We start from the raw sequence: 13,334 nt of genomic DNA on the forward strand, positions 1-13,334 counted from the left end.
CGAAGCCTTCTCTCCTCCAACCTTCAGTAGAGGCACTTGGACGACAGCTAAGCAGGCTGTCCCGGCTGCTTAAACTACTGTCGCATGAGACCTACCTCCTGCAGGGCACCCGAGGCTTTCCTACTTGAAAACTAACAGAATGGGTCAGTCAGAGGACACCCTGGAGTCCCGCGCGTGAGAACAGTGGGGAGTGGGGAGCTGTGAAGAAAGGGAGGACGTACTAGAGTCACATACTAAAGCTGATTTTAAAAATACACTTTACGGCAACTACTGAAAAACGTTTGGAACAGTACACATGTTGTTATGCTACTTAAAATACTAGCAACATCAATTCATTTGCTGCACTGTTTTGATAAACCAGATATCGATAACAGTTTGCTTCCTAGCCACTTAATTATGGACACATACTTGGAATAACAACCTATGCGGAAAACTCAACAGCTAGTGTAACGAAGAAATTTTTTACACACCAGTTTTATTCTATTAATAAAAATAACAACCATCTCTGTCAATTCTTTTTGGTCCTTCACATGCTATGATAATTCATTTTTTTCTTAATAATTATATTTGCCTAACCTATGTAACTACCGAAAGAACTAAGACCTTCGCTATCTTATTTGAAACTCACAAACAACCTTGTCAATAGGTATTACAATTTCCATTTTATAGGCAAGGAAACTGAGATAGTAGCCACATTATAAATAAATACAAACACACATACATCCATTGTTTGGGGGGCATGTTTGTTTACTGATTAAGGAGTGATGATGTCATCTGAAATGTGTTTTATTCCTTCTCTCAAGAGATCAAATCAATCTAAACAAATCCGTAACTATCCAACTTCCGAACATTTAATACAGGAATATTTTCATGACTGCCTCAGTAAGTGATAAACTTCATCAATTGTAAGCCCAAAACCATTTCTAACACATCCCAAGAGAGCAACTAAAAGACCTAAAATTATTCAGAATACGAAGATACCTTGGCAATTATAGAAAAACTAAATAAACCAATAAAGCACTCTTTAAATGTATTGGTACGAGAGTGCCACATATCAACACGCGAACTTCTTGAGAACTGCCACTGCTTGAAGCACACAAACTTCAGCAAATCTGACAAGAAAAAAACGCAGTAAGAATTCTCCTGTCCTGTGAAGCAACCGTACCTCAGAAGCCACTCATTTCCAAATACTATACATCAGTCAAAAAGCCTCTTCTCGGGCTTCCATGGTGGCACAGTGGTTGGGAATCCGCCTGCCAATGCAGGGGACACGGGTTCGTGCCCCGGTCCGGGAAGATCCCACATGCCGCGGAGCGGCTAGGCCCGTGAGCCACGGCTGCTGGGCCTGCGCGTCTGGAGCCTGTGCTCCACAACGGGAGAGGCCGCGACAGTGAGAGGCCCGCGCACCGCGATGAAGAGTGGCCCCCACTCGCCGCAACTGGAGAAAGCCCTTGCACAGAAACGAAGACCCAACACAGCCAAAAATAAATAAATAAATTTATAAAAAAAAAAAAAAAAAAAAGCCTCTTCTCACAACAGACAACCATACATAACAGGTTGAGCTGAACGGAGGACGGGATCGGATACTGTTGAGGCATACGTGTCCACCTCGTCCAGACTCAAGTAAGACTCTACATTTCTTTCAGCTTGAGTTAAAACAGAGAAAATGCAGCTCATATTTCCAGAAGCAAGAGTGGCGTATTTTCCAGTGAGTTCCTTGTTCCCGTCTTACTATTTTAGGAGTTGCGATCACTCCCAGCGTTACCGTGTGGCAAGATCTGGTTTCTGGTGGCTGATCATTTCCACGGCGTGACGCTTGGCTAACACGGTCTCCACACACTGCTTTTTATTCCTATTTAGCGTCCCTGTATTTATACACAAAATACCATTTCAGTGGCACCGTGCCAGGAGAAGAAACAGCTTTGCTAGAATTTCACTTGACTTTATTAGAGGAAATCATTTTAAATTAATGTAGCTGCTGAACAGCTGTCATCCTGAACCTCAGAAAATATATTCCTTCTAATTTTTGCTGCGAACATTTATTTGTTTAAGTTAAATTCCAGCTCGTGAATGTTGACCAGGAGGAGTCTAACCCTTCCTGCTGCTATTTCACATTCCTTTTCTAAACAAGGGCAGGCACGGGCGGGCCCCATCAGTATGCACGGCCAGATCACCACCATCAAGTGAAATCATCTATGTATTTCTGGTGGAATCCTTTTAACAACTTCCACGCCTGGCAGTGAAATGGAACAAGGCTGTTTTGTTTTCGGAGGGCAACAGTTTGATCTCTGGTTTACTAGATGGCGCTCAAAATATTCTTCCATACGTTTTTCCGCGAAGATCATCTGACAACAGCATTGTTTACCTTGACTAGTGAATGCAGGCTTTTTTCACCAAACACATCCCAGAGGAAGGTCAGGTCTTCCTGGCTGTCCACATGTGGCTGCAGCCGGGCTGGCAGAGCCACCAGCAGCTCATACAGACCTACAAAATGGAAAGAAAACACAACGCGTCACCGTAGAGCGACCTCATTAACTTCACTTAAGGTGTGTGAAACTGACGCTGGAACATGTCCCTTTTACTGCGTCTGCATTCTGGGCCATCAAGCAAAACTCTTCTCCAGAGAAGCAAGGGAAGCTTTTGGATTTTTAAATTCCAAAGATGTATGTATTAACAGGCCTGGTTTTACCTTATGCGGTGGTCATTTTACAGTCCTCCAAGTTTACATAACCCGAGACAGAAAATGTGTACAAGCTTTCAAAAAAAAAAAAAAAGAAGAAGAAGAAAACGCATACATTCCTTTCCTTAATCGTTATTACATTTCCCTCAATGTTAGCCAAAAAGTGAAGTGAGTCATGAATAGGAAAAACTTCTTTAGAAGAGAAAATTGATAGCATGGTCCATTAAAATGGTTTTGTGGTTTCCAAAGAGTTCCTAATAATATATAGCTTCAAAAACATTTGCGTTATTGAACGTCCAAAATCAAGTTCCCAAAAGTAAGCCAGAATAAACCATACTTGCTGTGGCATTATTTGTAGCCACGCTTTTTTTTTTGTTTGTTTTTAAACAATGACAACAACAAACTGCGTAGCACTTAGGCTAAATGCGACTCTAATCTGGAGGTATGTGGTACCCCTGGAAAGAGTCAAGGCCACAGATGCAGGTTGCACGCGCTCTCTCTGGAAGCTCCCTGCAAGCAGACAGTAGCGCAGTGTCCCGGAAGCAGCCTGCACAGACCATCCGTCTCGTCCCGGGGCCGGCAGACTCCTGTCCAAGAAATGCTGCAGCAGTGCTTGCCCGGGACTCTTCAGGGAGGTGACCTGGCAGAAGTCAGCATCAACTCAGAGCTCATGTTTCATTTTCCAGCGGGATTCCATGAGGTAAAAAGGACAAAATTCTTTTTATTTCTGTCTGCTGTCTACAAAAACACCGAGACCTCCTGGGGTCTACAACACATGGGACTGTTGCTATTTCTGGTCTGAATAAGAGCTGCTGTTCATTAGAAAGACAGCTTTACAAGATATTTAACCAGTGAAGACTCGTAAATTACGGACTTCTGATTAGCGCGTCTGTTATCATTCCAAAGCCTTATAATATTCTGATAACCAGTGATAACTCACAACCACATGCATGGGTACCACTTTGGAAGTCAGATACGAAACTTGAGAGATTCGATTAAATTGAAACATTCCTGAAGCTGTATTTGACCAAAAAGATCCAAAATACTCCAGGCAGGAAAAACAAAAAACAAAAAACCTTCGCCCAACTGCATTCTTAAGTATTCTTGGTGGTTTATATTTATTCTCATAAAAACCTGGCATCCTGCCTAAACTAGCTCTTATTTACAATTCAGTAAAAATATTTTTACGTTAGCTCAACCTAAGTCAATGTATAATGATACAGGTCTCACTTTATACAAATATATATACACACACACAAATGTAAAGTAATCACAATCGCCAAGATCAGAGATTCAAAACATGAAATTATGTAAAAAGAAGGTAGAATTTTACTATTACTGATTTCAGGAGTAGTAAAAATGACTACCTATTCCTTAGTAATATCATTAGAGTTGAATGATACTAATTCAACTGTGATATAATTTATGTGGTACAGTTCTTGGGGGATTAAATGAGTTAATACACTTGAACAGTCCTGCACGTGGTAAGTACTCAATGTCTCATATGTAACTTGAGTTTCAGCCATTGGGTTATGGATTTTGACTGTTATTCATCATTATCATTACTAAAAATGCAACAGTTCGGATCAAACAGACAGACCTAGATTCAAACCCCAGGTCTACACTTTACACAGTTCACATCACTTATCTGAACCTTGTTTCCCTCACGTGTTGAAAAAGAAATGGTAATGTACACATGTGGTAAAACTGCATAGAACTAAATAAATATACACACACACACACACACACACACACACACACACACGAGCACATGTGAAACCGAGGAAATCTGAAAAACGTCAACCGATGGCAGGGATGATGATCTCCCAGTTGTGACACGCTACTACAGTTATGCAAGATGTTACCACGGGGGGAACTGGTGAAAGTACACAGGATTTCTTTGTACTATGTCTTACAACGTGTGACCCTGTAATTATCTCGAAATAAAGCTGAAACTTACAACAGTTGTTGTAAGAATTCAGTGGAACAATTCACAGGGCAGGCACTTGATTAAAATAACCATGTTCTTCTTTCCTTAGTATGTCTCCTTGCAATGAACATCTCAGTGCATTGCTTCCAAGGGAAAACAACAGCTTAGGGACACCTGCCAACTGGACAAAACACCATACTCAGAAATGAAACCACCTGCGTCTTTTACACATGGGAATTGTTCACTTTACCCACGTACACCTTAGCTTTTTGTGGGAATAAGACATGTTGGGTTTAATTTTCAAATAGTAATAACTTCTCCGTTAGTCAAAGCTCAGAAGCCTGAGTTTTCTGTGTTCTTCCAGCTTTATGCAATCCTCATTTGTACGGTCCTCGAGTGGCAATAACACTTGCTTCTCTTCACCTCCCACATCTGGTGCCAGAGAACAAAGCCAGAAGAGACAGGACAATGCCAATCAGAAATTTAAAAGACGGTTAAAAGAGCTCCTAGGCCGGGGCCGTATGTAGTGTCAACTCAGGCAACGAGGAAACCATCACTTGCACTCAGATCAGCAACCCAGGCCCCAGAAAGCACCTCGGTCCATGTCTAAAACTGGGTCTGTGTTCCTACATGTGCTTTAAAGTACTCCTATATTCAGTTCCTAGAGTCCCAATCGTGAAGAATACTATGAAATCCAAATAGTTTTGGTCCTTGAGATTCAGAGGGCAAGTAAAGAGAGTTGAGACAGCTCGGCGTGTCTTTAAAAATTTTACCTAAATCCACTTGTTCCGTGCGTCATGAAACTTATCCTGTGCTCCTCTGTAGTCACCCCAGCTCATTCTAATAAACGTCTACGGCACCTGTGAACCCAGCGCATCCCTAGCTCTGAAGGTCTAGGACAAATCGGACGTGATTCCTGTCTGCAGGCGTCTACAGCGTAGATGACACCACAGGCTATTAGCAAAGTGAGTGCAGGACAGGGTCAGGCTGTGCAGGCAAGGGAAGGGGCCGGTCCCTCCAGGGGAGGGGACAACATCAGGAGACCCTTCAGCAGGAACAACGCCCGAGTCAGGGCTGCGAGGGCTGCAGGCCCAAGAATCAACATGCGTGAGCTCTCAGAGTTGGAGCCCTGGGGACAGCGCTAAGCGTAGAATATGCCACCCTCTCCCCAGGGAATCTTACAGTCTTGGATGACACAGAATGCATCTCATATATGAGCAAACATCAAGCAATCCTATTTGCCCAGGTACACAGCCAAAACATTTTCTCTTCCAAGTAAAATAAATAGATGTTTAGGCAGCTGATGAAACAAATGATTAATTTTCAGGAATGTTGATAAGATGCTCATGACTGCCTCTAATATTTAAATTGTAACTTAGTTAGAAACATACACTTTGAATTACCTATTAAGTAAAATACATTAACTCATATACTTAGTTTTTGCCCCATTTGCACATTTCACGCAACCATTTTATTTAAATTCTTCAGAGTGAAGTTCTTCCTCATCATGAGATTATTTTCGCTTCCAGGTCAGTTGAGATACAGCACGGTTCTGAACATGGGAGACGCCTTCACTGAGAATCTGGGTGAAGCCGACTGGTTTTTCATTTGTTCTGTGGCTCTACATTTTTTTTTTTTAATATTTTATTTATTTAATTATTTATTTATTTATGGCTGCATTGGGTCTTCGTTTCTGTGCGAGGGCTTTCTCCAGTTGCGGCAAGTGGAGGCCACTCTTCATCGCGGTGCGCGGGCCTCTCACCATTGTGGCCTCTCTTGTTGCAGAGCACAGGCTCCAGACGCGCAGGCTCAGTAGTTGTGGCGCACGGGCCTAGTTGCTCTGCAGCATGCGGGATCCTCCCAGACCAGGGCTCGAACCTGTGTCCCCTGCATTGGCAGGCAGACTCCCAACCACTGCGCCACCAGGGAAGCCCTGTGGCTCTACATTTTTGATCAACAAAACCACTTACCTACTCCTTAAAATTCTATCAATTGCAAATGTAAGGTTTTTAACCCTTCTCCAAGGAATAATGAAATCTGGTTTAAACCAGATTGTCTCCTTTTTTAAAAAACAATTCTGCCAAGGGAGCTCTCAATAATCCCCAAAATTATGAATTTCGGTTATATGTGAGTAATTTTGGCTTCTTCATTCAACACACATTTTTGTGCACGTGAATAAACAGAGAACGTTCTCTCTAAGAGATTTTGTAAGGACTTGAATATATGCCAGCTCTCTCTTCTCTAAGAGATCATTTTACAGAGGGAAAAAAAACTCACCTTATATTTGGGCACATACGATATAAGACACTGTCAAGGATGCCTGTGGGTTTCAATAAACTTACTTCATAAAAATATTCCAACAGAAAAAAGCAGTATTTTTAAATTAGTGTATTTTATATACTGAGAGAAAAGAAATCAATAAGAGCAAAACTAAAATAGGTCGAGGGTGACTCGATTCATATGTGCAATAATTATTCTAGCAATTTTAAGAAGAGAGCAATCAATGAAGGTCAGAGAAGCCTCTAATGGAGCTGGCAGGATACGGGCTGGGATCTGAAGGGGGGAAAACGGGGCCCAGAAGGGTGATTCTAAATTGAGGGCTGATGAAGGTGTTCACAGTAATAGGAGCCAATCGCAGAGAGAGGCAAAGATGCTTTTAAGATCTCCGAGTTGGTTCCTGAAGCCTGCTGTCTAGGAACGAAGTACTGTAATCTCTTCTCCCCTTTCCAGAGGAAGGTTACATGGCAAATGCTGGCTGTCTGACATCACGAAGAATAATATCCCAAGGAGAATGCCTTCTGTACAGTATAAACTGCCCACCCTGCAAGCCAGTTCATTAAGCCAGCACACGTGTGGACCACGACCTTAATTTAACGTCAATCACTTATGTACTTGATTGGAGCTCCATGCGCTACAGCTGGCTTCTCTGCAGCCTTGCTGCACTGAAGGGTAAAATACTTGTCATTTTCCTTAAAGATAAACAAACTACGGTCGTCCCTTGGCATCCGTGGCGCACTGGCCCCAGGACCCGCCTAGGATCCCCAAATCCACGGAAGCTCAAGTGCCACAGCCATCCTCCGTATCTGTGGTTCCACAACAGCAGATCCAACCAAACGCTGACCATGTCGTACTGTATTTACTGAAACCATCTGCATATCAGTGGACCTGGGCAGTTCAAACCCACGTTGTTCAAGGGCCAAGTGTAAGTGCTTTTTCTCCCTCAACAAAGCCTACGGTCAGAGTATGTTCTTGACTCCTTCTGAGGCAACACAAGTGACAGAGGGTCAGCAGTAGTATTTTACATACAGATATAAATACTTCGGTGCTTTAGCAACTTCAAGTAAGTTGTCCTGCAATTTTTTTTTTTTTTTGCAATATCTAGATAAGAGTAGTACTGTAAAGCTACAGTCACACTTCCTATTAGGATCTTGTACATGAGTAATAGGCAGGTGATTTGATCAAGGACTGTGGAAGGCAGATAACACTGACCCAACCGTGTCGAATAAACAATTCACCCGAAGTCATAATACACTGATCGGAAGATAAAGCGTCATCATCTTGCACTAAAATTTCATGACTTTATAAGATTCACCAATTTACTGAAATACATGATAGCAATTTTAACTGTGGGTAAAGCCTCCTATCATCATAGTCAGACCCCTAGCGATTTTCACCCTGCCTAATAAAACTAGCTATTGAATATTAAAAACTGCATTTATTTCTTTTGTCTCCCCCTTCCTTAACCTATCCTTCCTACCACCAACTCCTAAAGCTTCCTAAAATAATACTTAGTAAAAATTATTACCAGTAGAAATTCCTAGTAGTGTTCACCATACCTAATAGTATGGTATAAGCTATGGTAAAGTGCTTTACAGGTTACCTCGTTCAGTGCTCTCTATAAGCAGGGCCTATTACTCTCTCCAGTTTACAGGAGGAAGTACCTTTAGCCTAGGAAGTGGCATAGTCAGGACTTAAACTCAACTCTGGCCCATGTCTCCCATATAACCCTATCATTTAAATCTTCTACTCAAAAACCTTCAAGAGCTCCCTCAAGAGAAAAGTTAAATGTCCAACTGGACAACCAAATTACAGATGGATCAAATATTTCAAATATAAACTACAGGACAATCTCAGAGAATACTTTTATCATCTTGGAGTTAAATGCTTTTCTTTGCACACAAAGAACCTAGAAACCACAAAAAGCAATGATTGACAGACTCTGTGACAAAATTTTCATGCATCAAAAAAACCAAAGAAGTTTGCAGAGAAACTGCTAAAAATTATTTGCAACAAGCAAGTGACTGATATTAAGCATAATAAAACATCAGTAAAACAAGAGAAAAATGGGCAATGGCATATGAATAGGCATACGGTGGTAGAAGAAATAGATGACCCCCCCAAAAAAAATCAATACATAAACCAGTGTTCAATCTAAGAAATAATATAAAATGATTCTTAAGAGCCAAAGTGTGAGTAGAAGGACGTGCGCTCACTCCCTCGTGCGAGAACACCGGAATCACAACTAGCTGCTGGACGGTCATCGACAGGAAGACACTGGAATGCACCAAAAACGATACCCCGCATCCAAAGACAAAGGAGAAGCCACAATGAGATGGTAGGAGGGGCTCAATCAGAGTAAAATCAAATCCTATAACTGGTGGGTGGGTGACTCACAGACTGGCGAACACTTATACCACAGAAGTCCACCCACTGGAGTGAAGGTTCTGAGCCCCACGTCAGGCTTCCAAACCTGGGGGTCCAGCAATGGGAGGAGGAATTCCTAGAGAATCAGACTTTGAAGGATAGTGGGATTTGATTACAGGACATTGACAGGACTGGGGGAAACAGAGACTCCACTCTTGGAGGGCACACACAAAGTAGTGTGCGCATCGGGACCCAGGGGAAGGAGCGGTGACCCCGGGGGAGACTGGACCAGACCTACCTGCTAGTGTTGGAGGGTCTCCTGCAGAGCCAGGGGGTGACTCTGTTTCACCGTGGGGACGGGGACGCTGGCAGCAGAAGTTCTGGGAAGTACTCCTTGGCATGAGCCCTCCCAGAGTCTGTTATTAGCCCCACCAAAGAGCCAAGGTAGGCTCCAGTGTTGGGTTGCCTCAGGCAAAACAACCAACAAGGAGGGAACCCAGCCCCACCCATCAACAGTCAAGTGGATTAAACTTTTACTGAGCTCTGACCACCACAGCAACAGTCAGCTCTACCCACCATCAGAGCCTCCCATCAAGCCTCTTAGATAGCCTCAACCACCAGAGGGCAGACAGCAGAAGCAAGAAAAACTATAATCCTGCAGCCTGTGGAACAAACACCACATTCACAGAGAGACAGACAAGATGAAAAGGCAAAGGACTAAGTACCAGATGAAGGAACAAGATAAAACCCCAGAAAAACAACTAAATGAAGTGGAGATAGGCAACCTTCCAGAAAATGAATTCAGAATAATGATGGTGAAGATGATACAGGACCTCGGAATAAGAATGGAGGCAAAGATTGAGAAGATGCAAGAAATGTTTAACAAAGACCTAGAAGAATTAAAGAACAAACAAACAGAGATGAACAATACAATAACTGAAATGAAAACTACACTAGAAGGAATCAATAGCAGAATAACTGAGGCAGAAGAACGGATAAGTGACCTGGAAGACAGAATGGTGGAATTCACTGCTGCAGAACAGACTAAAGAAAAAAGAATGAAAAGAAATGAAGACAGCCTAAGAGACCTCTGGGACAACATTAAACGCAACAACATTCGCATTATAGGGGTCCCAGAAGGAGAAGAGAGAGAGAAGGGACCTGAGAAAATATTTGAAGAGATTATAGTCGAAAACTTCCCTAACATGGGAAAGGAAATAGCCACCCAAGTCCAGGAAGCGCAGCGAGTCCCATACAGGATAAACCCAAGGAGAAACATGCTGAGACACACAGTAATCAGATTGGCAAAAATTAAAGACAAAGAAAAATTATTGAAAGCAGCAAGGGAAAAACGACAAATAACATACAAGGGAACTCCCATAAGGTTAACAGCTGATTTATCAGCAGAAACTCTACAAGCCAGAAGGGAGTGGCATGATATACTTAAAGTGATGAAAGGGAAGAACCTACAACCAAGAGTACTCTACCCAGCAAGGATCTCATTCAGATTTGATGGAGAAATCAAAAGCTTTACAGACAAGCAAGAGCTAAGAGAATTCAGCACCACCAAACCAGCTCTACAACAAATGCTAAAGGAACTTCTCTAAGTGGGAAACACAAGAGAAGAAAAGGACCTACAAAAACAAACCCAAAACAATTAAGAAAATGGTCATAGGAACATACATATCAATAATTACCTTAAACGTAAATGGATTAAATGCTCCAAACAAAAGACACAGGCTTGCTGAATGGATACAAAAACAAGACACACAAATATTCTGTCTACAAGAGACCCACTTCAGACCTAGGGACACATACAGACTGAAAGTGAGGGGATGGAAAAAGATATTCCACGCAAATGGAAATCAAAAGAAAGCTGGAGTAGCTATACTCATATCAGATAAAATAGACTTTAAAATAAAGAATGTTACAAGAGACAAGAAGGACGCTACACAATGATCAAGGGATCAATCCAAGAAGAAGATATAACAATTATAAATATATATGCACCCAACATAGGAGCACCTCAATACATAAGGCAACTGCTAACAGCTATAAAAGAGGAAATCGACACTAACACGATAATAGTGGGGGACTTTAACACCTCACTTACACCAATGGACAGATCATCCAAAATGAAAATAAATAAGGAAACAGAAGCTTTAAATGACACAATAGACCAGATAGATTTAATTGATATTTATAGGACATTCCATCCAAAAACAGCAGATTACACGTTCTTCTCAAGTGCGCACGGAACATTCTCCAGGATAGATCACATCTTGGGTCACATATCAAGCCTCAGTAAATTTAAGAAAATTGAAACCATATCAAGCATCTTTTCTGACCACAACGCTATGAGATTAGAAATCAATTACGGGGAAAAAAACGTAAAAAACACAAACACATGGAGGCTAAACAATACGTTACTAAATAACCAAGAGATCACTGAAGAAATCAAAGAGGAAATCAAAAAATACCTAGAGACAAATGACAATGAAAACACAACGATCCAAAGCCTATGGGATGCAGCAAAAGCAGTTCTAAGAGGGAAGTTTATAGCTATACAAGCCCACCTAAAGAAACAAGAAAAATCTCAAGTAAACAATCTAACCTTACACCTAAAGAAACTAGAGAAAGAAGAACAAACAAAACCCAAAGTTAGCAGAAGGAAAGAAATCATAAAGATCAGAGCGGAAATAAATGAAATAGAAACAAAGAAAACAATAGCAAAGATCAATAAAACTAAAGGCTGGTTCTTTGAGAAGATAAACAAAATTGATAAACCATTAGCCAGACTCATCAAGAAAAAGAGGGAGAGGACTCAAATCAATAGAATTAGAAATGAAAAAGGAGAAGTTACAACAGACACCACAGAAATACAAAGCATCCTAAGAAACTACTACAAGCAACTATATGCCAATAAAATGGACAACCTGGAAGAAATGGACAAATTCTTAGAAAGGTATACCCTTCCAAGACTGAACCAGGAAGAAATAGAAAATATGAACAGACCAATCACAAGTAATGAAATTGAAACTGTGATTAAAAATCTTCCAACAAATAAAAGTCCAGGACCAGATGGCTTCACAGGTGAATTCTATCAAACATTTAGAGAAGAGCTAACACCCATCCTTCTCAAACTCTTCCAAAAAATTGCAGAGGAAGGAACACTCCCAAACTCATTCTATGAGGCCACCATCACCCTGATACCTAAACCAGACAAAAATACTACAAAAAAAGAAAATTACAGACCAATATCACTGATGAATATAGATGCAAAAATCCTCAACAAAATACTAGCAAACAGAATCCAACAACACATTAAAAGGATCATACAGCACGATCAAGTGGGATTTACCCCAGGGATGCAAGAATTCTTCAATATACGCAAATCAATCACTGTGATATACCATATTAACAAACTGAAGAATAAAAACCATATGATCATCTCAGTAGATGCAGAAAAAGCTTTTGACAAAATTCAACACCCATTTATGATACAAACTCTCCAGAAAGTGGGCACAGAGGGAACCTACCTCAACATAATAAAGGCCATATATGACAAACCCATGGCAAACATCATTCTCAATGGTGAAAAACTGGAAGCATTTCCTCTAAGATCAGGAACGAGACAAGGGTGTCCACTCTCACCACTATTATTCAACATAGTTTTGGAAGTCCTAGCCATGGCAATCAGAGAAGAAAAAGAAATAAAAGGAATACAAATTGGAAAAAAAGAAGTAAAACTGTCACTGTTTGCAGATGACATGATATTATACATAGGGAATCCTAAAGATGCCACCAGAAAACTACTAGAGCTAATCAATGAATTTGGTAAAGTTGCAGGATACAAAATGAATGCACAGAAATCTCTTGCATTCCTATACACTAATGATGAAAAATCTGAAAGAGAAATTATGGTAACACTCCCATTTACCATTGCAACAAAAAGAATAAAATACCTAGGAATAAACCTACCTAGGGAGACAAAAGACCTGTATGTAGAAAACTATAAGACACTGATGAAAGAAATTAAAGATGATACCAACAGATGGAGAGATATACCATGTTCTTGGA

At 41.1% G+C, this 13,334-nt stretch overlaps 1 protein-coding gene across 2 annotated transcripts in view; it reads right to left on the reverse strand.

Annotated features, from left to right (window-relative positions):
* The window catches only part of MPP7 (membrane palmitoylated protein 7), a 262,627-nt gene that overhangs the window by 162,436 nt on the left and 86,857 nt on the right, over positions 1-13,334 (reverse strand). For both annotated transcript variants that reach the window (XM_036841370.1, XM_036841369.1), the window contains one exon: positions 2,366-2,484. In XM_036841370.1, the coding sequence (XP_036697265.1) occupies positions 2,366-2,484 (119 nt within the window). The remainder of the gene's footprint in view (positions 1-2,365; positions 2,485-13,334) is intronic.

The sequence above is a fragment of the Balaenoptera musculus genome, chromosome 2 (genome assembly GCF_009873245.2).
Source record: "Balaenoptera musculus isolate JJ_BM4_2016_0621 chromosome 2, mBalMus1.pri.v3, whole genome shotgun sequence".
In the NCBI taxonomy this organism is placed as follows: domain Eukaryota; kingdom Metazoa; phylum Chordata; class Mammalia; order Artiodactyla; family Balaenopteridae; genus Balaenoptera; species Balaenoptera musculus.